This window comes from Gallinula chloropus (assembly GCF_964237585.1).
Source record: "Gallinula chloropus genome assembly, chromosome: 1".
NCBI lineage: Eukaryota > Metazoa > Chordata > Aves > Gruiformes > Rallidae > Gallinula > Gallinula chloropus.
The window spans coordinates 128,952,912-128,980,334 of record NC_140085.1 but is presented as its reverse complement, the minus strand read 5'-3'; the positions used below and the strand labels follow the sequence as shown (position 1 = coordinate 128,980,334).

Below are 27,423 nucleotides of genomic sequence, written 5' to 3'. Positions count from 1 at the left end.
TGGGGTCTGTGGACCTGTCCTGTGTAAAATAAGGCAAAAATGTGAAGAAGCAGCCCTGAGTCTCAACTCCTCCCATATCTCCTGTGGGCTTTTCTGAAATGAAGGCCAGCATAAGGCTGACAACCACACGCCCTAAAAGAGGCGCATGGAGTATCAGCCAAGGATCCCAAGATACCTTTTACAGGGTTTTTTTTTAAGATTACTTTATTACTTTGTTTCAAGGATCTTGAAGAACTTCACAAAGTGTAAGACTGCTTCAGAGCATTAACAGAAGATGCCCAGACTCACTTCAGAAGAACCAGGAAAAGAGGGAGAAATTTTCAAAGTCTCTAATTGCATTTAAGTACCATATTCCTGTTCAAAAGATAACAGGGGTGCCTGCTCACTTCTGAATTTACTGGTTTTACTAGAAAGTTTGATTCAGATCTTCTTGAAATAACCTTGTGATTTCTAAACCGGAAAGTACACTTCTGCTTAGTGCCAGCTGAACTTTGGCCACAGTTTTGTTTTGTGGAAGTGACCTTTCTGAAATTAGGGTATTTTCTGTCTGGATGCAATAAATTTGAGGCTTTGCCTATATTGTAGCAGTTGCATTGCAGGGAGTAATGAGCAAGTCTCCTGATAAAGTTGAAACATGGGTTGGAGTTCAGAAGAGGCAGAATCCCATTTAATGTTTATTGCTCATCACAAATTTTAATTTTTGAACTCAACGAATCATCTCTTTCACACCCTGAATTTAACCTTCTCAGGGGGACTGGGCTTTCCTGTTCCCTAACCACAGGAGATGTTCTTCTCCATTGGCCAGAGTTGAAACTAATAGCCATGGCATGTTTGCTTATCTCTTATCTCTGGGGTTGGATCGCTGCTGTCAGCTTCTCCCTTGTTATCCGGCTGCTGCTACTGCTCACTCAGTTGTGCAGGGATGTCAGTTCCATTAATAACCTGAGCACCGTGCAAACAGATAGTGGAAAACAGGTGAAGGGAGAGGAAATTGTATTTAACCCTGATCTCGCAGCTGTCATTTTTCAGACTCCACCATGACTCCATAAGGCCAGAATGGGTGCATGACATCAAAACGCTTGTGACAAATCGTATGCTTGAAATAGAAAGAGGAGACAGATGGATGGACTCACCTGCAGATGCTTGGGGACTGGGGTGAATCTGAAGCTTTTGTGGCAGGAATGCAACATGAAAGCATCGGTATGTTAAAAGGCAGATTAATTCTTCCAAAGGGCAGGAAGTCCTCCAACACTCCCTGGAAGTTTTGGACTGTTTCTTTGGTTATCTTTGTGGTTTTAATTAGTAAAAATACCTTCTGTAATGGAATGGTTACAAAGACATTGTAGTCTCCCCAGCTCAACAGCAACAGATATTGAGGTAAGGAGAAGGAGTCCATGAAGGCATGCTCGGGCATCTACCTAGAATCCCCTCTCTGTTTCCAACAAATGTGCATTTCTTGGTTGTGGTGATTGTATATGTCCATTGGAGCCACCAGGGAGAAAGCTATCTCCCCACTGGGAGCAGGCAGAAAGTGTGGCAAGGCAGGGATGTGGGCTGGGGCTCTTACATGGACCCCCAGACTTGGGCACCAAGCTGGCTAGGACCAGCAGCCTTAGCAGCACTTCAACTTGCTCAGGTATTGTACTAGACATAGAGGTCTGAAGCAAAGTTGTGAAATGTTTAAATGGTTTCAAGTACTGGTGTTTCTTGGAGTTACTTTTAGAGGAGCTTTATCAGGAGGAGGTAGGTCATCAGCCTCAGAAATTTGCTTCCTTAGTGGCCTTTCAGAAGCCAGGATGCTGTGCCTAAGAATAAAGTCTTCCTCAGCTGCCCTCATTCATACATAAATAAAATTTATTTAAATATAAAATATGCAAAAATTTGGAATAGAGAGAGATTTGATTTTGAGTAGGAAGTAGAGTATTTCCAGCATATGTTTTTTCTGTGTTCTGCAGCTTATGTTTTTTGTCTATGTATGCATCTGCTTTCTCCCCAGTTATTATATGGAATGTACAACTGACGGTGGCATGCTTACCACTACACTACTGGTCAGAGTCCCTGGTGAAACAAAAGCAGTGAGCCTGCAAGTCCTGAACTGACTAATGTTTATGTTTTAGGTCCTCAGTACCTGTTTCAGTTTTAGAAGAGTCATGTCTGATCTCAGCTGTATCTAGGTGGTCTGATGCTCACTTGTGGATAGAAATTAAAAGAGAATTTTTCACATTCTAATAATTTAAAAACCTAAAAAAGCCATTCTGCAGCCTTTGCTAAAGAAAGGTAACCTTGGAAATGTTAAATGAATATAAACTGATGCAAGTTGAGGCTGAGGTCAGAAGTTGTCCCTCTCTAGAACAGGTTATTCAGAGTTTTGCATAGAAAGAAATGCCGTGGTAACTCATGTCCCATACGGCTGTGATGGGGAGAGAGATTCCTTGCCCTTTACCGGTCCCTGGGGCTGTCCATCCTTCAGTGCTGGGTGCCAGGGATCTCTTCAGCACACCAGGCTTTTAGGATTCTTGGAGACTTTTATTTTGTCAGTGCAGTGTTTTTTTGTTAAACCTGCTGTTTTCCCGGAGCTAAACCAAAAAGCAGCAGAAAAGATTTTGCAGCAAGGTGGGTGTGTTTCTAGCAAGAGGTGGCATGACAGTGGGAGTGTGGGTCAACTGATGAGGAGTTCTGGCAGTGAGCAGTAAAATGAGTCTAGGAGGAGTTTCTACAAATAATGCAACATAATAATTTCTGCAGCTCACTTGTGTGCCAAATGCCAGTCAAAGCTGGATTCTCCTTTGTGTCAGTGCAAATCCTTAGGATTCAGGTGTGAAATTTGTTGGGTAAGGTTATCTAATATAATTTCAGAAGACAGAGACAATTTTGAGCTGTGGAGGTTTTATTGTTTGGTTGTTTGGTTTTGTTTTTCTTTTCCTTGGTTCTGTTTCTTGTTTTAAGAGACAATTGTATTGGAAAACATAGAGCACTGCTTGGAAACAAATGCATGAAAGCTCTAAAGGGCTAAGGATGAATCTAAGCTTAACTCAAGTGTGTGAGCTATTAAAGCCATATCAAAGACAGCATATACCATAGGACATGTATTCCAGCATGATACTAATGATGGTCTATGCCTTTAGACCACAGCACTTGTTTCTGGCTTGTTTGAAGTGCGGCTGGAGGAGTTCCTAGCTGTCCACACACTCAGTGGTGTAGTCAAGCAATCCACAGGTGCATAGAGGCTAATCTGGTGCAGAAATCCCCATGCTGACATGGATCTGTCCCTGCTGGCACAGTGACGTCATGCCATAGCTGGACCTAGCACAGACTGTGTCAGTTCACATATGTGTACACAATCCTTTCTCCTGGTCTGCAGGCATGATCCCAGCTTTGCTGAGAACCCAGAAAGCCCCTGAGGAGCTCTGAACAGTGATGGTTAGATGTTAAACACATCTTTTACCAGCTATTTAACAGTGCTGGTCTGCTGTATGTGTGTATTCACGTATTGTATAATCACAGAGGAAGATATTTGGTCTGTGCCATGAAGAAATGTATTTAATTTACAAAGATGTGTTTCTGGTCATGAAAGACATTTACGTCTGTCATATATAATATTCTACGTAAAAAACAGCGACATTGAGATAACTGTCATACTGAGATTTCAAATGAAAAAGGGAATTAAAATAAAATGGACAAAGGAATTCCTTTTCTTAGCAAAATTAAAGCATTGCTGGCAGCAGAATGACTTTGGAACCAAGCTGGTAGGAGGCAATATGTGTAGGTCTATTATTTAATATTGCTGTATTGAACCGACGAGTTATGCTTGTGAAAATATCACAGTGAATTTGTATTTTTTATGTAAATAAGACTCTTTCAGATTGTCTGTGATTTAGTTCAGTTCTATTGCTAAATAATAATAATAATAATAAAATAAATGCAGGGTTAGTTTGAACTGAAAAATTAATTCCAGTGAAATTAGCATCATGGTGTTTGAACCAATGATTGAGTCTTGTCTTCCAGAGAACCAGACGCAAAAGGGATTTGGGACAGGAACTGGCACTAATATACATTGTTGACTCTCTTCGGTGCATGGCAGTCCTACTAAACCTTTAGGTGCTTGCAACTTTACAGTTACAAATAATGATATTGCCTAAATAACTAGTGGATATTGAGGCTAAATATGTAATCTCAGCTAACCATTTGCTTAGAAAATTTTTGTCCATTTTCCCACCTCTCTTTTTCCTAGGAATGTATGTGCACACTTTTGAAGTATAGATAATAGTATTTTCTTGTCAGGAATGTTTCTTTTTGAATTTTCTAGTTCCAGTGCTTACTGGGTGTCTCAGTGTGGTGATTCAGCTCACTGATCTGGCAGAAAATTAGCTGGGGAAAAACTTGGATGGAATTCTGCTATGTTAGTGAGCTGAGCAATCTCCCAGATGGATGTGACAAGGAGCTGAGGCAACTAGCAGAGACTGTGGGTGCAGTCAGCATGAGCAGATGAATAGACAGGGATGGGAGGAGCAAAGGAGAAGACCAAGGACCAGATATTTTTTTCTTTTTGGCAGCACAAGCTGTTAAATGAACTCAACTACTTTTGAAACCACAGTGTGTATTTAACCGAAAACAATTTTATGTGTACCTCATGGATGTGATTATTCACATGTCAGTTTTCTGGGTTTGTGGGGGGTTTTTTTACCCTAAGCTCAAGCTATTAAAAAACTAGAGGAATAGGTGTATTTTTCTGTCTTTATAATGGATTAATCTAGAACATTTCAAATGGTTATTGAAATATGGAGGGGAGCATTATGGTGCATTGCGAGGTGGTGGTGAAATATTATTAAACGAAACACTAGCTCTGAAAAAATCTTGAAAAGTCTACACGGTTTGTATTGGTTTTATATGCAAATATAAGAGGAAAGTTCAAGCCAAAGTTTAAAAATAAATAGTTGGATGATTAAATATATTCTGGAATATGGATCATAGCCAATTCACTGCAGATAAAGTACTCTTAAAAATTGTAATTTCAGACCAAATGTTTGCCTTTTAGTTGCCATTTCACCTTTGATTGCAGTTGACAATGTGCAGATCCCTGACATCTCATGTGGCCCCTGCATAGGAATTAAAATACAGCACTAAGGTAGGCTCAGTCCATCTTCCACTCAAGTTGGTGGGTCACTTCCTACTGTAATCCATAGGTCTGGGTTTTAGCCCAGTGATGGAACATTTCTGTGTTTGACCAAGATCCACCATTCTATTTTCCTAGTTTTTCTATACATAAAACCTAAATAGATGCAGTGATATTTATGCAGCAGTTTAACCAGATGGCTCTTGAATCATCTGTTTTCAATGAAAAATGAAAAGACCAGACACATACATAAAGGATGAATTAATCTTTGTAATTAAATGGAACATTACTTTGCTGTGAATGATTTTAGCTTTCAGAATGTATTTCATGCTAATTTTTCAGTGAACTGTAATTGTATTAATTTTTTATATTTTTAGAATCTTGAAAATTATCTCCACAAAGTTATTGTGAGTCAAGTTGATATACAGATTTGTGTCAGACTCATAAAACTTTGTTGAAGGTGAGATATATGTTTGGAGTTTTGGTTTTGGTTTGGTTTGGGGTTTTTTTTTCAGTAAGTACAACATGTCAGTAGGCCTTTGCTAGGAGGCCTACAAAATTTCCAAAGCATACACCAATGGGCAAAAAAGGCTCTTGGAAGGCTCAACATGCCAAGCTTGGTTGCCAAGCGAGAATTTGACTAGACTGGAACCTGGGATGCTTTTGTACTTTTGAAGCATGTGGGAGGTCCCACGTTGGCAAGTTGTTTAGCCAAGGGTGAAAGGTTGTTTATTATTTTGTCTCTGCAGTAAACTGATTTGCAACGCCCTCATAGAGACAAAAAGACTCACTGATGATAAAATCCTCACTGCCTTGAATTCAGTGGGGAAACTACCTCGTGTAATCTGTGGCAGAGGGAGTAGTCCCAGCTCTGTGTCCTCTGCCTCTGAGCCTGCTCTCTCTGGCTGCGGGGACAGAACACAGTTGTCATGACTTACTCTAAAGCGTGCCGCTGCTCTGCATCTCCCCCTGCAAGAGCCTCTCCCTTCCAGTGGCAGGAGAGGAAGGCTGCAGAGATGAGCTTTCTTAATTAACCTAACAGCCTAAGGTAGTCTGAATACTTAACAATAGCTGGGAGAAATACCCCATTGCCCCTTTTCTTTGTGTACACGTGGTTATTTAATATGTAAATTGGAGATAGGAATTAAATGAGCCTTTAAACCATAAAAAGTTCTGCGTGGTGAGTTTATGGCGGATCCAAGTGCAGTTACCACATGGTTGGCTCCTGTACATTTGTCACATTTCATTTGCTTTCCCAGTGTGTGTGTGCATGCCTCCTGGAAAGCTAGTCTCTTAAATATACTTTTAATCCTATCAAGGGGAAAATACTGACTTCATTATCAAAGAGCAAGCCAGTCATAGAAGAGTTTTCTTCTTTCTTGTGCTGTATGAATAAGGAGTCTTTGAACTGCTGTTAAATATTACTCAAGTGAACAGAAAAGATAGCCAAGGAAGCAAGAGACTTCCAACATGCAAATTTATAAAGCTGCTCTTAATACAATGCTTTCTAACTTGTCTGTTGTGTAAGTAAATTGGGCTGTGTGCTGGGCTCAGCTGAATAGGCTTGGATGTGATGCAAGTCCCCTGTGAGGAATCCCAGTTGGAGGGATTCCCAAGGACTTCAGAAGGCTTCCTATATCCTCTCATAAGTTTTGCTTTGGCTCTAGGAATCAGGTTTTGCTTTGGCTATACGAAATGGTCCCTTCTGCCAGATGCCACATGTCCTTCACTGTCAGCATCAGGAAACTTACTGTGACACAGCCTTCTGGCCTGACACCCACACTTCTCATCCTAAGTGAGGTGCAGGTACTGCATGGACTTGAACCTCATCCCAGATTGGACTCAGGATGTTGAGGATAACCCCTCAAAAAGAGAGATGCGCTTGATCCTTCAGATCAAGCAAGCTTACTCCTCCATTGCTGTCATGCCAGTATGTGCTGTGTGGTGGAGTAAAGGTGAGAGGTGGTAGATGCCCCATACCTGGAAACACTCAAGGTCAGGTTGGACAGGACTCAAAGCAACCTGATCTAGATGAAGATTGCAGGGGGGATGGACTAGATGACCTTTAGAAGTCCTTTCCAACCCAAACTGTTCAATGATTCTGTATTCTACAAAGACCTCACAATGTACACACACTATGGAGATAGATACATTGTGGTCAAAACCAGACAACTAGCATAATGGATTTGAGGGCAGGGCCCATCTCTGCTTCTTTCAGCAAAGACATGCTGCCAGATCTAGGCTGGCTTCATAGTCCTCTGCATTTACAGCCAGCAAGGCATGAATTAATTTGCTTTTATTTGGAAGACAGGCTAGAAATTGAGTGTTTTTTAAAGGACATAATATAGTTCAAAGCCAGAACTGTTCTTTTATATGCTAAAACATGATCAACAATTTTTGATTGACATTATACTGCCTAAATCATTAGTGAAATGACAGCATAGTGACCCAGTTAATCCTTACTTTTTCTTCAAAAACCCTTGCTGATTTTTTGCAAATTTAAAGGCTTTACTCTTCATCATATAAATTAGCCTTTAAACTAAATCTATTTAATCGAAATGCTAAGGGGGTCAATTAAGTAGCTACTACACAAAGGCTACTCTATGTGACTCACATGGGTACTCTGGAACACATGCAGAATGTTTGAGATTCACTGAACTTGTTTAAGAAGCTGATGTTAAAAAACTCATCAGCTTTAGTTTTTACTTTGTTTCTCAAGACTAATATAACAACTGGGATTGAAATATTTTAAATGGCAAATGGAAATTTTTCAGTTCCTTGCGAAGTTCAGTCAGCTGGACCTGACAACATCACCAGGGAAAAAAATAGGTGATTTTGATTATATGCAAACTTGCAGGTGAATTGTGCTTCCTAGCCCCCACTTTTTATCCTCCTCAGGCACTTAAAATATCTTGAAAGGCTTCTCTACCTTCTGGAAAATGGAGAAAACATTCTGTTGAGAGCTAATTTGGCTCATTTCATATTTCCTGTTCAGCATTTGTTTTCCATTGGGTTTTTTTATCACTAGGGATATTTGCATGACAATGGGATCTTTTTTGCTTAAGAGTTCATCTGCTCCTGCTGCTAATTTTCTACCTGATGTTGTAATCTTCTGTTTGTGACACCTTAATTATCTCAGCCACAATTAATTGTGATGTCACAATTGGAGGATTATGACTTTGGGTTGGAAATGAAATTGAGAAATTTCAGAACTTTGAAGAAGCAAAGAGGCCTTCTTGAAAACAGAGGAGACAAAATAAGTTTGGTTAAATGGAGCCTATCCTCCATCCGCTTCCTGTTTATAGTCGTGCAACAGATGTTGCTAATTCTTGCTGTCATAGGAGGCCCTGTTGTGTTGAGGCACTGTGAAGGGGAAGAAGCGGACAAGGATTTCATTGAGGAGAAAGAGGAATTTTCCCCTGAGCTGCCACCCTGTACAGGAACAGGGGAGTAGAAGTCAGTGGGCCCCCAGAGAGGTCCAGACTTGGTGTGGCTGCAGGTGGTTCAAAGGCCAATCTGTTTATTGCATTTCATATCTTGCAATAGTCATTGGGGCTTAGACATTTGAGTTTGAGGAATAAATTTCTAGAGAAGCCTTTTTTGAGGGGTGGGGGGAATTCCAGAGTTTCAAGGGGAAATTGTCCATCATGGCTTAAATTTATTCCATGGATTTGCCATATTTCTTTTCTTTGTGTGTCACCTTATCATTTTGTGTCTGTCTGCTTTTCTTCTGGAAATGTATTGTTTCCAGAGGAATTCTGGGTGGCTGGGTGGCATGCTGGTACTTTTGTGGGTTCATTACTAAGGCTGTTTATATATTTATGCCATGATTTCCAAAGTGGGAATGCTCATCTATAGCTACTTCACTTCACACCAGGGTGTTTACACAGATTGCACACAGACACTGGGACCAAGTTGTGACTGAAAGAGAGGGGAAAAAAAAGTCAATGAAAAGGGGAGTGTCTTGTTTTAACATCTTTCCTGATGTCAGAGGAAGGGCAAAGGCTGCAAAGTAGAGGGATGAAAGTAAAGAATGAAATGAAGATTAGCCATATGTATGGCTTGAGGAAAATACGATGTCCTTCAGAAAAGTGTGCACACGTCCTCAGGTGTAAATGGAAGTGACCCCCTATGGAAATATGCCAGTCTGCACTTGCTGGCACCCAGGTATCTGTGATACCAGATATCTGTGTATCAAATTTATTTTAACGTTTGGATATGTACCAGCTACTGTGCCATAGCAAAAAGGGCCATTTCCTGTTGTCTTCTGGAAAACATTGTAAAAACAGGCATTTGACCATCTGACTAGCACTAAAACCGGTAGGGAAAATCAGCTGTTAAGATTTTGCACTCAAACAGATTGCTGTAAGTCTGCAAAAGCTCTGCAGGCGACAACAGGCCCACTGTGATAATCTGACAGCAGAACCTGGCCCCTCCATGTTGTGATGCGAAGCTCATTTGCAGCACCAAATTTACCTTGTAGGAAAGTTGGTTTGAAGTTAAATTAGGATGCCTTTAGGGAGACATAGTAATACGAAGTGGAAATACAATTGGGGGGATGGGGAAAGCACCATATGCTGAAAAATGCTTATATCTACCAACACTTTTTTTTTTTTAAAGGCAAAAGCAGTCATGGCAAAAGTGGGTTACCCTCAGTTTATAATGAATGACACATATATTAATGAAGACATCAAAACAGTAAGTGTCAGACTTGCAGCTTTCTTCTTTTATGTATTGCAGCCATTCTTTGCTCTGTTTTGCTGCTGTCTAAAATCAAAGCTCCTCTTTTGTTTGGCATGCACCCGGAGTTCTGCTTGCCCGGTTATTTTTAGAGGTTGAATTAAGTACACTAGCTCTGATGTCTAAATTGTCAGTGCTGGTGTGTTTGAGAGACGACCATGAGGACTGCTGGGAGTAAAATGTGCCTGGGTGCAAAGAACCTTCCTGCTGTTAAGCATTTTAAAAGTTAAACATACACTTGCAAATTTTGCATTTAGTTGTAAAAATGAAACAAACCAAAAGCATTTCTCACCAAAAATACTAACAATTTTTTCCTCAGGATATCACAATATATGATGCTATACAGAAGCTCTTTCCATCTCTTCAGGCTATGAATTTTATTCATGATTGCTGCTTATAATTATGCCTAGAGGTCCTAACCAACGTGTAGGCCTAAAGTGCTGGCTGCTGCACAAGGATACTGTGTGGGTAACTCCCTCCTCCCCCAGTATTCCCTCACTGCAAGGAGGACATTGAGATGCTTGAGTGTGTCCAGACAAGGATTGCAAAGCTGGTGAAGGGTTGAGAAGACAAATCTTACAAAGAGTGGCTGTGGGAGCTGGGATTGTTTAGTCTGGAGAAAAGGAGACTGAGGGGAGACCTCATCGTTCTCTACAACTATCTAAAAGCTGGTTGTAGTGAGGTGGGGGTTGATCTCTTCTCCCTGGTAGCTTATGACAGGACAAGGGAAAACAGCCTTAAGTTGCATCAGGGAAAGTTTTTCTTTCTTTACTGAAAGGGTTGTCAGATATCAGAACAGGCTGCCTAGGGAGGTGGTTGAGTCACCATCCCTGGAGGTGTTTAAAAGAGTAGCTGATGTACTTAGTGACATGGTCTAGTGTTGGACCTAGCAGGGCTGGATAGATGATCTTGAAGGTCTTTTCCAACTGAAAGCATGCTATGATTCTATCTGTTCAGCCTCGCTATGGGAGGCATATGATGAAGAATAATATATATTACCATTTTCCAAAGGGGTAACTGTGGGGTGCAAGTGATAAATTGTATTACTGAGAGTCACAGGCAAAGTAGAACCACAGATTCAATTCTGAACCAGTATAATACATTAGTGATAGTCATCTTTGCTACAAAACATGGACAAACATTAAAAAGAGTATAATTTATTGAAAAGACTGAACCAATTCTATCAGCCTAGTCATTGCTCCTGGAAAGAGGACGGTGAGATGGAGGATGCAATCGACTTTATCACTCAGTTTATGGAATTATTTTCCCAGTTAAGTGGTAATATTTAGTCCAAACTGCTTGTGAGTTACGGTTGCAAAACTATAGTATACTCTGAAGTGCTACTTCCTCACAAGTCTTAGGACTGCTTAAAACTGATGACAGTGATATCAGCTGGATTTATAAACTATTAACATCCCTTTTCCTTGCATTGTTAGTTGTATGTGTGGTGGCAGTGAGGTGTTGCTATTAGATTTGGAGGCTTATGGAAGCATGGAGCCCTCTGTCTGTAAATATTTAATGCGAGAAACAGTAAGAAAGCAATGACAGAACCCTTGGAGGGCACAAGTATGAAGTATTTGTAATAGAATGCAAAATAAACCCATATTTTTTGAAAATGGTTTTAAAATTCACTTTTGAAAGTAAAATTAGACTTATTTCCTCCTGGAAAAGAGTCTGTCTAAGTAATAGCCATAGAAATGTGCAGTCTGCAATTCATCGTTGGGTACTTCTGATTTCCTCAGCTCCTCTCTATGCAGAGAATGGTTTTGCTGATGATCCAGTCATCCAGTACATCTGTTCAGCCACTGTTTTTTAACTAAGCTTACAAAATATTTATTCTTCCTACCAAGTGTGAAAAGTTAACTTGCTTTGATAATGGCTAAAAATTAGGTGATTACCTTGTTTAAATTAAAAGTTCTGATTGTTTGACATCAGTTTTTCTTTCATTTTTCCCCTTTTTCCATTAAAAAATATGTCTGCACTTTATCTATACAGCTGAAGTTTACAGAAAGTGACTATTTTGGCAATGTGTTGCAAACTCGCAAATACGCAGCCCAATCTGATTTCTACTGGCTTAGAAAAGAAGTTCCAAAAACAGAGTAAGTAGACAAAAGGCAAATTTACATAATCTTCTGTCAATATTTTAATTTATATAATTTTATTTATACAGTATTTGTTTTAATAGAATTATGTAGACAGCAACATATTATGATACAGAAAGCCTATGGGCAAAATGCGCCCCAAATATTCAGTAATATTCAATTTCTGTGGATTCTTTTGGTATAAGTTCTATTTATCCCTATTCTGATGCACAGTAGCCATATGCTTGCAGTTTGAACTTTTAATTTAATGAAAAAAGGAGTAATTGGTTCTCAATTAAGAATGGATTATGTTTCTTGGTCACAGTTAGAATTTGGTATGGTACAGCAGGGATTTATGAAATAATTTTTCTAAGCATAGAACCATTAGCAAGAGATAAAATTATTATTATTAATAGTAGTAATAGTAATCAGCATTGTTAGTTACCTGCTGTTGATAGCAATGATATGGAGTAAGACGTAATTTAATTTGTATGTGTTATTTTTATTTATTTGCAAACCTGAGAGTGCAGTTTGTCGCATACTGTCATCAAATACATGAAAGAATCAGTCACTTTTCTTACTGGGTGGGTAATCATATCCTTAAAGTGCAAATTAAAACCTAAACAGAACTTAATTAGTCTAATGATGCTACTTAAAAATGACTTTGAAATTGGGGCTGCTGCTTAGCTTCTATGGCAGTGTTTCCTTAGGGCTCCAAAAATTCCTTCTCAAAGTGGCACGCAGCTTGTTTTGGGGGTGGCTCTTTGTCGTCCATGAGGCAGGTACATAAAGTCAACAGGACAGGCACAGCCTGCTCCTGCTTAGAGTGTTATAATTGGGCTCCGTATCTTCAAGGGATTGTTTATAGCTTAATTTTAACTGTGAATTTTACCATCTCACCTCACCTTTCTCTGCCATCATAATGGTTACTCCCAGGGGATGATTCTGTGGGCTTTCTGATTCTGTGGGCTTTTTTGCAGCTCTGGATGCCAGGACTAGAGCACCACAGTACCGACACAGTATTTTTCAGACCGACAGCTTCCGTAAGAGGAGTGGAATAGCTCTTGCATTTCTCTGTAGCAATGGCAATCCTTCCTTCTCAGGAACAGCACTGTGGCATCTCTAACGCAGACCATGTAGGTTCTTGGCAAGATGGGAACTCCCTCCTCCCATAGGGAAATTAATTGGCAGGTTATCCCTCACTGTACACCTCCAGGGGTATAGCCTGAGAACTGACACATCTAGTGGGGGTGCTTACAAAATGAAGGTTTTACCCAGTTGCCCACTACAAGACTGAATACTTCCTTGTGCTTGTCTTTACCAACTTTTCCATTTTTTATCCCTTTTTAAAAAGTTTTTCAATTTCATAGAACTCCACAAATATTTGGTCTACATTGAAGCTTGGTGCTGTGTTAATAGAGAATTACCCTTGGGGTGTTGTTTCCATTTGCTTCATTTCTTCTTTTCCTTAGTTCAGTAGCTTTTAGCATATCACTTGTGTTTAGAGATGGATATTATAGGATGGCCTGAGTTGTGAACTGAAAAAGATAAATAAGAAAATGAGTGTTTAAGGAAATAAGTTACCAGCTAGTAAAGTAATATTACTCCTGAAAGGTAAGAACTCTTTATTCACATAGCAGACAGTCCAGATTTCTCAGCAATGTTATTTCAAACTGGACTCACTTTCTTCAGCATAGTCAACCAAATGGAAAATCAATACGATGGTTCACTCAAAACACCAGGGAAACACTATCAGGGGACAGACAGAGAAGCTGGGAGGTACAAGATGAAGTTAGATAAAGCAAAGGGGAACATGGATATCAAAGTGGAAACAAGTTATTCTGGAAATTCAACAATTCTGTAATCTAAAAAATGATGGAAAACAAAAAGTCCCAAAGCAGGAGCAATCATCAAAATTCTCTGTCCTCTGTTCTGCCTCATTCCTCCCCAGAAGTTATCTGCTTTACAGGAGAAAGGTGCGTGGGGGGTGTCAGGCAAGGCATTGCTCAAGGCAGGGATGGGGACATGTATCTGGCCCAACTGGTACCAAGCAGCTGTGACAAGAACAAGGCATTGGAGCACAGGAGCCACGAGCTCAACAGCTGCCTTCCTAACAGCCGGCTGGGGAGATGGCCATCATCTACACGGCTGGCTTTATCAAACAAGAGAAAAATTCCTCAGGTATCAGGAGAGAGATGTAAGAAAGGGATTTGTGGCAGGAGCTGAGGAATTTGGTGCACAAAACAGTACAGGTTGGATTGAGAGGGATGAATGATTCTATGATTCTATGATTCTATGAATGAAGGAGGCAAGGCTGCAAAGGGGGAGTGTGGGAGGAAAGGGTCCTGGCATGAAGACAATTATAATGATCCATGTGAGACATGACTGGAACAGCGGGAGGTGAAATTCAGGGCATGACGAAGTGATGGCCATGTGGAAGGGATAAAGGAGAATCAGGGTTTTAGTGATATTTGCTTATTCACCCATGGATGCACACAAATATACATACACAGGTATGTGTATATATGTATGTGTGTATATATCATAGAATCAGAGAACGGGTTAGGTTAGAAGGGAACTTTAGAGGTTATCTAGTCCACCTTCCCCTGCAGTAAGCAGGGACATCTTCACTAGATCAGCCTGGCCTTGAATATCTGCAGGGATGGGGCCTCCACTACCTCTCTGGGCAACCTGTTCCAGTGATCCACCACCCTCATAGTGAAGATTTTTTCCCTAATATCCAACCTAAATCTCCCCTTTTCTAGTTTAAAACTATTACCCCTTGATCCATTGCTACATGCCCTCATGAACAGTTCTTCCCCAGATTTCTTATAGGCATCTTTCAGGTATTGGAAGGCCTCTATAAGGTCCCCCTGGAGCCTTCTCTTCTCCAAGACGAACAAGCCCAACTCTCTCAGCCTGTCTTCCCAGGAGAGTTGCTCCAGCCCTTTGATCATTTTCGTGCCCCTCCTCTGGAAGCGCTCCAATGGGTCCATGTCCTTCTTGTGTTGAGGGCTCCAAAGGTGGACACAGTATTCCAGGTGAGGTCTCACCAGTGTAGAGAAGAGGGACACAATCACCTCTCTGGATCTGCTGGCCACACTGCTTTTGATGTAGCCCAGGACATGGTTGGCCACCTGGGCTGCAGACGCACATTAGTGACTCATGTCCAACTTCTCATCCACAAGTACTCCCGAGTCCTTTTCCTCATGGCTGCTCCTCAGGAGAGATAGGAGATACTGGTGCAGAGCTCAGAAATCCTGTGAGTGTACGTGCCCTGGAGAGGAGAGGCTGCAAAGGAACCACCTGGACCCTTTTCCTGGTCTTTGAACCTCCTTGTAAGCAGTGATGTGGCATCGGAGGCTCGTCACAACCTTACCATCCCAGTTTCTTGCCCAGCCCCAGGGGGAGACAGATGGCAGACTGGCCTGGAAGAATAATCCACTATTTCTATACAGCAAAAGGTATAAAAAAGACTAACAAGGAGAGGAGGAAAACACCTTTGAAAGCCACTTTGAAGACTGCCTCCCTTTTCAAAGATTTTCTTTCTAGTCCTTTCTTGAGAAGAGTTGTTCCAGATTTTAGCTTTGTTAGCAAGTTTGTAGGACCTTTCACTTCTATCCAGTTTAAGGGCATTTCACACTCAAAGTTCATTTTCTTTACTTATGTGATTTTAAAAAGTCAGCTAACATATTTGGGATGTTGAACACCACATTCTGCTCCACCTGAGTGATTTCTTCTACCTGAAAAAGTTGAGAGAACAAATTGCAAATTCTATTTGCAGAGAATTAAATAAATAAATAATCTTTTCCTTGCATTGTAAATGTTCCCGGTCAACCCTCTTCAGGACTGGCAAGGTTTCCCACTGTACTTCTCACTCAGAAATGAAAATATAGTGGAGAAAATTGTAGCCTAAAGAATCAAAACCCTAAGAAAGTACATGCCCCATTTACTATCTCAGCTTAGGTTTCAAGATTTATTTCTACAAGAGAAATCTCAAACTTGCTCGTCAAGTCTGTAGCATTAGGTTTTGACTGCTGTAGTAGTTGATGGCTAGGTTACAGAACATAATTCAAAGCTGTCCTTTTTTCACATGCTAACAGCAACTGGAAACAGTGTAAACAATTTGAAATTTATTTTTTTATTTAGTTTGTAATTCATAAGACCTTGGAGTGTGATATGCCTGTCTTGTCTTCTGCCTTTCTGCTAATAGATCAAATGCACGTTGCAATCAGACCTAGAGCAAATGTTCAGGCAACCTGACTTCAAACAGGAATGAGAGAGCTATTTCTAAATTTGCTTCACCTTAAAATTTAACAGCGACAGCTATTTATTACAGGCCTTCATATAGTAATTTGATGTGTTATTAGTTAAGGTCAGTCATTTCAAGGAGCTCACTGAAAGAGGATGACAGATGAGAGGTGAAGTTCTGCTAGTCTGAATGGAAGCAGTCTCAGTTATTTCTGCTCTTTTTGTGTAAAATGCTTTCTAAATCTTTTTGAGAGTGGCTCAGAATGGTGCAACAAAAAGCTGGAGTGTAAATATCCTCCCTGCCAAGCGTCTAAATGTCGAATGTAAATTCAGCAGTATACTTGTCACTAGAGAAGTCTTGTTCTTCCTTACTCCTTGGTACAGTTGCTACTTTCTCTTCTTCCTAGCTGCTTAAAAACATAACAACCTTCATAGAGGGTCATTCTTCAGCCTTTGAAAAGAGCTTACAGTGAGAAAATCAGGGCTGCTCTTGGTCTTTGGCTCATGCTAGTTTAGGACACAGGATGGACTCTGTTACTGCAGTGGTAGATCATGAAGAAAGGAGCAGTGTCAGGATGGGAAGTTGTGACAAGTCCTAGCAGCTAGTCTATGAGCTATCAATCTATGAGTTCACAGGTATGAAAGCCTGGCCAGTCATGGTGTGATGTCCTCCCTCACTAGCTGCAGACCAAGTGACAACGCTGTTACACTAATTCCTCTCAGACAGAGTGTTGTGTTCCTGTGGTGACAAGTATGTGCATCACTGAGTAGCTCCTCACCCGATAAAAATGGGTGCAAGCCTGTATTGTTAGAGAGGTGTCACTTGCCAGTGAAGAGCTCTTTAACCACTGCTTGTGGTGGTTCCTATTTTGAACTAGCTGTGGTGACCCCCTGGGACTGCAGCATCGGAGAGGATGGGGAGAAGAGCAAAGCACATTAGTCTGTGTTGAAATATCTGTTATCTTTCTCAGGCCTTTGATTCTGTGACTGGAAATGTCACTGGCACTGTCAGACACTTGCTCTAAGAAGGATTTGCAAAAAAGAGAAGATTTGTTGTCCTGGAAGCTTTTTTCATGCTTAAAAGTTGCTGTTTGAGAGACAGAAAGGGTGTCATAAGCAGAACAAGCCAACAGGGTGAGGTGGAAGTCATAATGCTATGTGTCTTTGTTCAAACTTACAGTAAAATCTAAATTAAAATACTGTTTCACGTGGGTCCTCTCCTTGTCAAAAAAAAAGGGACAGAGTCCTCTAAAGCTACTTCTAAGCCTGGAGAGCAGGTCCCATCACACAAATAGCTGGCTTGAATCCCTCAAAACAGTTCAGCTGATTGCTGCTGTGAACAAACATGAAATTGAAATGTAGTTAATTAAGCCCCCCTAATTTTTTTCTTTATACACTCACCATAAGCATTCTTTCTTCAATTTTCCATTATCTCACTACATTACCTCTAACATTTAATTTCTTTATTATAGAGGAAACAGAAAACACATTGGAAAACAACCTCCCCCTGCTCCTCCTCTTCAGAATCTCCTAGTAAACAAAACAGGGAGAGTTATCTGTGGCAATTAGAGTCTATAATGCAATGGATAGTTAAGATATTTAAATGACATCACCCTTTGCTGTCATTGGTTAGTTTTTCTAGTTGCTGCATTGTAAAATAAGCTGCTTGGCTTTGAAGATGAGAGAAGCAGATAAATTTATTGATGAAAGACAATGTTGTCATTCTAAAACTCTCCTCTTTGTTGTGTGGTTTACGTGAGGACATCAGTTGCCAGAAAAATAGTCAGGATCTGCAGATAACTCCTTCATTTGATGGTGCTATTTTAAAGCACAATCGTGTACGTGGATGTCACTGACATCAAACATTTTCGATGTTCTGATAGATCTTCCTTTGTCTTACTCTTTGTTTTGCAACTTCCAGTTCTTCCCTGAAAGAAATTTTCCAAAGCAATTGCATTGAATTCATGTGGCTTTAGAAAACTGAGTATTGCTAATGCATTGCTAAAAACATCAGGATGTTCGTGCTTGGACACTTCCTAGAGTTGCTTCCAATTTATTATGAATTAATCACTAATTCTGATGATCTTTATTACTTTTCTTTTATCTCAGTTATTCCTTATGAAAACAAAAAGTGAAATCTTGGACTCATTGAACTTAGAGTTTGATCTGAGGGGATTTGGATCTTGCTGAAGCCAGTTGAGATTTTTTCCACTCAATATGAGTGAAACCACTGTCAATACAGAAGAGCTTAAGCTAAGGAAGTTTGTAAATCCTATTTGCTATTCAAATCTAGGTTTCCCTCCACTATGTATGAGAAATCTAACTGTGAGAAGAAATGCTAATATTCCTTTTTGAATTTGTTCTGCCTTGCAAGTGGTCCGTTTGTTTATGAGCATGCTGACAGCAATGTTCATGGTGCAGCATACAGAAGGTGAAGGTGCTTATTTTGAATTTGGATTCCCAGAAAGCACCTGCTCATGGTGCTGGCATCATCATAATTGTTCAAGTAGTTGTTCACCCAAGTGTCTGAAGGCCCTTCACTTCTTTCAAAGCGCTCTCTACTAATTTCAAGAGGGAGTATCTCCACACGTGGTTGAAAGACATCTGAGAGTTTCAGAGCTGCTGCCAGTGTTGCAGCTTCTGCTGGGTGAGCTTCAGTTTATCGGTACATCATACCTCACAAGTACAGTGGTTGCTTAGAAATAAAACAGATTAGGTGATAGGAAGCTTAACGGTCTCTCATGTTCAACTTCCGTTGACTATAGGCACTTAAAATAAAGCCATTAAACAATAGATTTTAATGGTCTAGATAATCTAGGTAGCATATGTGGAAATGGAAAAAATACTTAAACTTTAATGTGCCCTAGGTCTTTCATGGTTTTGGCTCCTTCCATTGAGCTCAAATTTTATCTTTCCTCATTCTATTCATAAAGACATGTACGTGTACTGACAGACGGTTTCTTTTGCTCTTACTACAGGTGGTTTACAAGCCCAACTACTGTAAACGCTTTTTATAGTGCCTCTACCAACCAGATCAGTGAGTATCTGACTTCTGAGCCCTCTTATAAAGGGCCTGTTTGGAAAATGCATGTATCGAGCTTCAGATAACACTTGTACGGTTTGCATGTTTGTGACTGAAAATCAAAAGCTCAGGCCTGGTAATTCAGCTGGGAGACATCCTAAGAAAGAGGATTGTGTTGAGAGCAAATCTGAACTCTTGTTGCTTGGTGAGTTACCCTGTGTCAGTTGAGTTGCAGTCACAGCTTGTGTGCGCACTCCGTCCATCGGAGATGCTGGCTTAAATCACTTTTACCAAAGCTTAATGTTTCCATCTCCTGTTTTCTGTAGCAAAAACGTGTGTATACATGCCTCCATAAATGTACAGCAACTCTTTAAGTGAAAGCAGCTCAGTTCTCTAGTATTAGTAAATATGTAGCAATAAATGTGACTAGAGGAGACTGATATAGACCAGATAACCAAAGAAATGGCATCCCATGGATTTCTTCAATACCCTCAAGGACAAGGAGCAATATCTGTAGTTAACTTAAAATGGGACTTTGCATATAACAACTGGTTTTAAATGTCTGTACCAGTATTTCTGTGTTCAACAGCATTATCTTTACTCTGACATTTCTCTTAGTTTTGAAAGTTAAATCAGGCTTCTTGCTCCATGACATCAGGGTCTGGAAGGCGACTGCCGTAACCTTTGTGGTCTCAGTCGCCAAGGACAGGTGTGTCAAAAATCACTGAGTGGCTTTCCCTTTTTCTACCAAATTTTTTTTAGTCCCAGAGAAAAGGAGTTTTGAAAGGCACAAAATTAATGTGCTGCAGTGAAGGGGTTACAGCAGAGGTCTGGCAGTCTGGGTCTGCTGGTATCGGCGGCTCCTACCAATTTCTGTAAACAATTTTTGCCTTCAAACCACTCAAGTTCTTTTGTGTCTGAGTGACCTCATTTGTAAAGTGTGTGTGTGACAATTAGGCAGCTCTTTTGATTAAAATTAGTTTCAGGCATAGACAGCTCTAACTTAATTAGAGGGCTGCCATCATAAAGCAGCCACATTTCTGTTGATCATCCGAGAGAGCACTCGAGGCAGACTTCCCTGGGCTGATCACAGCTCTGAGGCACATGTGAGGCATGACAGCTGCTGTTCTAAGCACCAGTGACTGCTGCTGCTTCAGATGTATCATGCGAATGGAGAGGGAGGCCGGTCAGTGCGAAACGAGAGCCATCACTGTTATGTCTTCCTTAATATTGGGTCCTTTGAAGTTTCAGGAACATTCAGCTCTCTCAGCCTCTCTGCCATGGCACATTAGAGAAAGCTGTAACAAGAGGTTGGAGTCACTGAAGCTAAATTTCACACTCACTGTGTCTATCGGTGTCACGAAGCAGAGAGCTGTCAAATGCAACCAATCAGTCATGGGTGTGGAGGCAATTGTATTTTCTATCATAACTGCTGACCTCCTTGCACTGCTGGCATCTGACCTTGAAGTACGGATAGTGCTGCTCACTGTCCTTTCAGGACTGTTCCGAAGAGGAAAAGGATTTGGACGTTTCTTTCTGAACAAAACCCTCTTCTACCTGAAAGAGAGGTACACATGTAATCATGTTTTAAAAATGACGTGCAGTGGGAGGGAAGATTCAAAGAAAGGCACAGTACAAATAGTCTTCTACTGCTGGATGATGTGATTTGCAAGGGACAAGGCCCCATGAGATGTGGGAGGAACATGATCAGGTCTGAAGCTGCTGATAAATATTTGACACATTGCTACTGAGTTCCTATTAATGCTGCTGCGAAATAACTGCACTGTGGGAGACTGAAGTTTGTAAGTCTGTGCGTACTGGGATTGCATGATGTGTGTGCTGGGCTAATCTCATGCCCAGCAGTTACCTTACTGCTTTACGGCTATGTTTTCACTAGTAATCCCTACAAAGTTCTGTTGGACTGGTGAGACACTGCAAAGGCTAGTTAAACAACAGGGGAAAAAAAGTTCTACGAAGAGAGTAATTTGAGAATAAGAAATAAGCATGAACTCTAGCAAGTCAAATGTAAAGTTGTGATATAGCAAGCCACAAAGATTTTGAGGACTGAGTTTCCAAGAGTATAAGAGCTAATAATAAAACCTTTTTTCAAATACACTGAAAGAGGGAAGTCTCTAAGGCATAAAAATAAGATAATTCTTTGCATTGGAAGAGTTTGGGAAGGTCTTATCCTGGAGCTTTTTCTTATGGGAGGTAAGTCCCAGGAAACATTTCAAATTTAGTATCAATAGAATGTAATTTAGAATAAATTCATAAAATTAACTGTGCAGATATAAGGATTTTGCTGCACTTTAATGCAAACATACTTACATTTGCTGTTGCTTCATTTCATTTTCATTATTAAACTATTGCTAACTTGAATAGCCAATAATTCTGTTAATATATCCAAAGGAGAAATAAGTAGATGTACCAAGGTAAGATATGCTGTAAAAAGCAGAATTAAATATGGTACATATAATTTATCTTATTAGTATACGAGTTTACTCCTGGTGTTCTCTTGTATGAGTTCTAATTATTCCTTTCACCTTTTTCTGTAAGTGTCTTAGATTAACAAGGGTCTTGCATCTAGGGAAGAACAACCCCAGGTACCAGTACAGATTGGGGACAGATCTGCTGCAGAGCAGCACAGGGGAAAGGGACCTGGGGTCCTGGTGGACAGCGGGATGACCATGAGCAAGCGATGTGCCCTGATGGCTAAGATGGCCAATGGCACCCTGGGATGTATTAGAAGGGGTGTGGTTAATAGGTCAAGAGAGGTCCTTCTCCCCCTCTCCTCTGCCCTGGTGAGACCACACCTGGAATATCGTGTCCAGTTCTGGGCCCCTCAGTTCAAGAACAACAGGGAACTCCTTGAAAGAGTCCAGCTCTGGGCCACCAAGATGATTAAGGGAGTGAAACACCATTGTTATGAGGAAAGGCTGAGGGAGCTGAGTCGCTTTAACTTGGAGAAGTCTGAGAGGTGACCTTTTTAATGTTTATAAATATGTAAAGGATGAGAACAGAGCTGGGCCCAGCAATAGGACATGGGGCAACAGATACAGATTGGAGCAAAGGAAGTTCCATGTGAATGTAAGAAGAGACTTTTTCATTGTGAGGGCGACGGAGCACTGGAACAAACTGCCCAGAGAGGTTGTGGAGTCGTCTTCTCTGGAGACATTCAGAACCCACCTGGATGTGTTCATGTGTGATTTAGTCTAGGTGATCCTCCTCTGGCGGGGGGGGGTGGTGGACTAGCTGATCTTTTGAGGTCCCTTCCAACTCCTAATGTCCTGTAATTCTGTGAACAACCATGCATATTTATAATAATTGTTAACAATTTCTCAATCCTGGTTTGGATCATTTTTCAATTTTCTTTGCATTTGTTCATCAATTTCCCCTCAATTATAGGTGCTTAACAAGGACGGTAGGTACATGTCATTGCCTTTAGATTCCAAAAAGTTATCTAAGTACGCTTTACAGAATCTAAGCAGCATGAATGCTATCTTTTTGATCATCATTGGAACACAGAGACACTTTCTGAAAGGCTCTGTTTGTTTTAATGAGCTCTAGAGCAGTCAACAAATATGTGCTGAAAATAGATACAAGTGAGGATCAAAGTACGCTAGCATACTTCTGTTGAAGAAAAGGTTTTATTTCATTACAGCATTAAAATATTGGCCCTTGAATAGGTTAAGGATAGAAGGGAACTGCTCATTAGACATTTGGTATATTTAATTTTCTTTCCAAGTGTAAACAAGTATGCCTCTAGAATATATAAAAAAATAACATTTGAGAGTTGTGAACAGTAATGAAAGGGAGATTTGCAATGAACTGTGTCAAATATAAGCAACATGTTCATCAGGTGCAAGCTTGAATAGATGTATTGGTTAATTAACTACTGTTGATATCATCTCTGTAAGTTTATACCCCTGCTCCTTCTAAGTCATTTGTGCTTGTACTGCGGTTCTCTAGTGAAAGTCAAGAGGCCTCTTTAGAGAGCAGCTTCATTACATGTTACAGGAAGAAGATATAATCTAAACCAGAATTTTAAAATTACGTTTGAATTAGCATCCATAGAGAAATCCACAGATGAGAGCTCATATTAGCCAGTAAGTATCATCTTTATGGAAAGCGGCAGGCAGATATTGATGCTGGCAGCTTGCTGATGCTGTGAGTTGTAAGGGAGAACTCTTATCTTGCCAGGAGCCAGGGAAGTGCTGGCAAACAGCACATGGTGCTGTGGCAGGGGGAGGAGGACGGGACTTGTGCACAGGGGCACTTTCTCTTCCCTTAAGAACCAGACTAATTGGAAGGTTATTGATGAAGTAGCTTCGAGTGCACCGTTAGTTTCCAGGAGGTTAATGAACATAACAGATTTGGACTGAACAGTATCTGAGCCCTGTTATTAAGTTAGCTTTAAGTGTTCTTAAGTGAATGCTCATTTTCAATTTTCCCTATTTACTAATGACCAGTATCCTCTTTTATTTAATTATGGTCACAGGTGAGATGATACATGATCCCTGCATCCATTCTTTATTTATTTTTCCTAAAATTATCTATAACTGTATGAAATAGGATGATTTTTTCTTTGTTCTTTCTAGATTTTTTCCTGGGGAATCTGGTGATTTTTTTTCCTCTAGAAAATAAAGATTAAAGTTTTTTGCAGAAACAGGTGTTCTCACAGATTTCCTAGTCCACAGTATTCCTTGGCTATTCACAAACCAGCTCATGTTTCTCCAACTGAGGTCGGGAAATGCTGGGTTCTCTCTTTTCATGAGCTGCAAAGAACCTCTTCTCAGATAAAGCAGAAACTGAACCAAGAATTGAACCAGAGGCTGCTGAGTCCTCTGCTTTAAGGCCATCACTTTATCTGTTAATGAATTTATTCACTACTCCTCAGAAAGTTAAGCTTTGTATTCACAGTTACTGTGCCTTACACATTTTGCATTTTCTATCCTTACAAATTTTCTATCTTCTTTTCCACACAATGAAACTTGAAATTAAGTGTAGGATTCAAGTCCATGTTATGACATAGAGTTTGATCCTAATCACCTATATATAGGTGCTCAAAGCTGTCTGGCATGCTCTACTGCATCCGATACATTTCCTTATGTACCACTTCAGTCTCCAAGAGAGAACTTCCAGGACACCCTTGCCCATAGAAACTGGCAGATAAAGCCTAAGCAGTATATGCAGTCATCTCAAAAGGCACTGGGAAGAGATTCAGTTGTCCAGCAGAATTCCGTAGAACCATTTAAAAGAAATTTATCCTGCCCTTCATGCTGTTTTCAGGTAACTAACCAATATCCTAATCATCTTCATGTTTAACTCCTTATGTGAACTAAGTATCCTTTGTTTACTGACCAGGAGATAGTTGTCTGCTTCTATCTTATGCCTTTAAAACTCTCCATCTGAATTCATTCCATGACACTTGAAAAACAAGTTACAGCTTTAAAACACATCTGAGAATTGCCAGTACAAAAATTGGTAGAGTACCCTGTATATCACATGATTGAGCAAAGCTGGATTCACTAGCCTGTCAGAAGTTGTGTTAAACCAACTAATAATTGGAAATTGTAAATGCACTGACTTGGAATAAGGCTTTACTTGATCTTGTCTTGCTCAGTTAAAAATATCATATAATACAACTGAATAATGCAATTTAATTGTAGAATTTGAATTCATATTTAGTCTTGAACTCCAAATTTCCTCATGATTTGATGAGCCATCTCATGTTTTCAGTTTACTTTATCCATTATCAGTCTGCATCACTTCAGTGAACGATATATCAGGTGAAATGTAATTGCTTGTGTGTCCTCAATGAAGTAACAATGTTACACTGAGTCTCCAGGTATTCATCTGCAAAATATGTAGAATAATACTATAAAGGTGTTAGCTGGTAAATTGATTCATTAATGGCAGTGAACCCCCTGTAAAAGTAGGGGGAAAGGAAAAGTTTCAAGCTTGAAATACATTCTAACAAGCTTTATAGCGTCTTGCTGCAGAGAGAGCTGAAAATTGATATAATGGGTAATATTAATCTAGAAGCCTTAAATTAAATTAAAAGTAATACTGTGCAGGTAAAGAGTGCTGTCAGAGCTTTAAGATCAGTATAAATTTGAAGTGAAATGTTTGAAGAAAGAGAGATGTATTGCACTGTTTGAAATGCCCCCGTGTTCCAGACTAGCAAGGTAAGAGGAAAGTTCAGCAGCCAGCCACTGTTGAAGGATCCAGACACAGGGGTTAGGAAAGGCAAAGCCTCCCTGGAGATGAAGGTGGAAAGGGCTGTGAAATGCACCAAGGAATATTTCTGCAAGTGTAGCAGCAGCAGCAAGTCCAGGGAAAAGGTCATGTGATGCTGAAATGGGGGTAGGAGACCTGGTGACAAATGACATGGAAAAAGCTGTGGTACTCAATGCCTTCATATCCTCAATCTTTACTGGTAGGACTGGCTTTCAGGAATCGCAGGCCCTTGAGACCAGAGGGGAAGTCTGGAGCAAGGAGGCTTACCCTCAGTGGAGAAGGAGAAGGTTAGAGAATATTTAAACAGACCTAGGCAGACACAAGTCTAGTAGAGAAGGAATCGTGCCCCCATACTTGGATCTGGTGAGCACCTTGGATACTGTGTTCAATTTAGAGCCTCTCACTACAAGAAGGACATTGAGGTGCTGGAGCATGACCAGAGAAGGGCAACAAAGCTGGTGAAGGGTGTGGAGAACATGTCTTATGAGGAGCGTCTGGGGGAACTGGGTTTAGCCTGGAGGAGGCTGAATGGAGACCTTATGGCTTTCTACAACTCCCTGAGTCACCCTGTAGTAAGGTGGGTGTTGGTCTCTTCTCCCAAGTAACAAGTGATAGGAGGTGAGGAAATGATCACAAGTTGTATCAACAGAGGCTTAGATTGGATATTAGGAAAAAATTCTTCACTGACAGTAGTGGTCAGGCATTGGAGCAGGCTGCCCAGAGAGGTGGTGGAGTCACCATTGCTGGAAGTGTTCAAAAAATGTGTAAACATGGCTCTCTGGGACATGGTTTAGTAGACATGGTGGTGTTGGGTTGACAGTTGAACTTGATGATCTTAGAGATCTTTTCCAACCTTAAAAATTCTGTGATTCTATGATTCTATTCTAGGTTCCCAGGGTCTTACAGAGTGTACTTATGCGTGCTTGAGTGTTGAAGGAGCTGGCTGATGTCATTGTGCGGCCAATTTTGATTATCTTTGAAAGGTTGTGGTGACTGGGGGAGGTTTCTGAGGACTGGAAGAAAGCAAATGTCACTCTTATTTTTAAGAAGGAAGATCTAGGGAACTACAAGCAGGTCAGCCTCACATCAGTCCCTGTGTACATGATGCAGTAAATCCTGGAAATCAAGTTTCCTTGACCAGCCTTCTACAATGAGATGACTAGCTCAGTGGATGAGGAGAAAGCCATGAATGTGATTCAAGATTTTACTGTGTCCCATAGCATTCTCAAATACAAGTGCTGAAGAATGGGTTAAACAAGTGGATATTCAAGTGCAAGTCCAGGTCCTACATGTGGCAGATTGGTTTGTGTGAGGTCTGGAAATAAGACAACACAGGTTTTTTTCTGTGTGCTGTGCTGGTGAGTGTAGCCTCTGAGCCTGCACAGGCATTAAAGTGCACACACAATTGGGAGAGAGGCTTTCAGTCTGTATTCCTTTTCTGGGGCTGTGTTGAGGGAGAAAGCATTAATAGATCCACTATGGGATGAGTTTATGTTAGCTTAAAGTACCTTCCCAGTGCCTGAATCCATTCCTTAAGATGTGAAACTCTCTGAAGTCTGGCAGACTTACTCCTTCAGATCAGTGTTTTCCTTGCTTGAACTCCAGTGGCACGTAAATAATCCCATTAGTATTTATTACTTCTACAGCCTACTACGAGCTCTCTGAGTTTTGCCTTTAATTCTTTCAGGTACAGTATGCCAAGCAAGCAAGAAACAGACTTCACAAGGGAATTGCCTAAATTGAGGGATTCAGAACAGCACAAAACAAAAAACTGTCAAGTGATTTGTCTCCTGGTATAATTTCAAGGAGATTCTAGGTCTAGGACTTTGTTATCCTTGTTCCCTGCAAGGATGATCTGGTTGATGTTTGCCTTAGGAAAACATTGCGTACAGAGATATGCCCCGTTTTTCCAACTGCAAATCTGTGCCTTTGTGCCTTGAAGTAGTGGACAAGCACTCTCCCTCATTTAGTGCTAC

General features: G+C 40.5%; 1 protein-coding gene across 1 annotated transcript in view; it reads left to right on the top strand.

Moving 5' to 3' along the window:
• Nucleotides 1-27,423, top strand: part of PHEX (phosphate regulating endopeptidase X-linked) — a gene marked incomplete at its 5' end in the record, with an annotated part of 100,994 nt that overhangs the window by 56,037 nt on the left and 17,534 nt on the right. Inside the window, 3 exons of the mRNA XM_084279134.1 lie at nt 9,734-9,811; nt 11,849-11,952; nt 19,164-19,222. Of these exons, the coding sequence (XP_084135260.1) occupies nt 9,734-9,811; nt 11,849-11,952; nt 19,164-19,222 (241 nt within the window). The remainder of the gene's footprint in view (nt 1-9,733; nt 9,812-11,848; nt 11,953-19,163; nt 19,223-27,423) is intronic.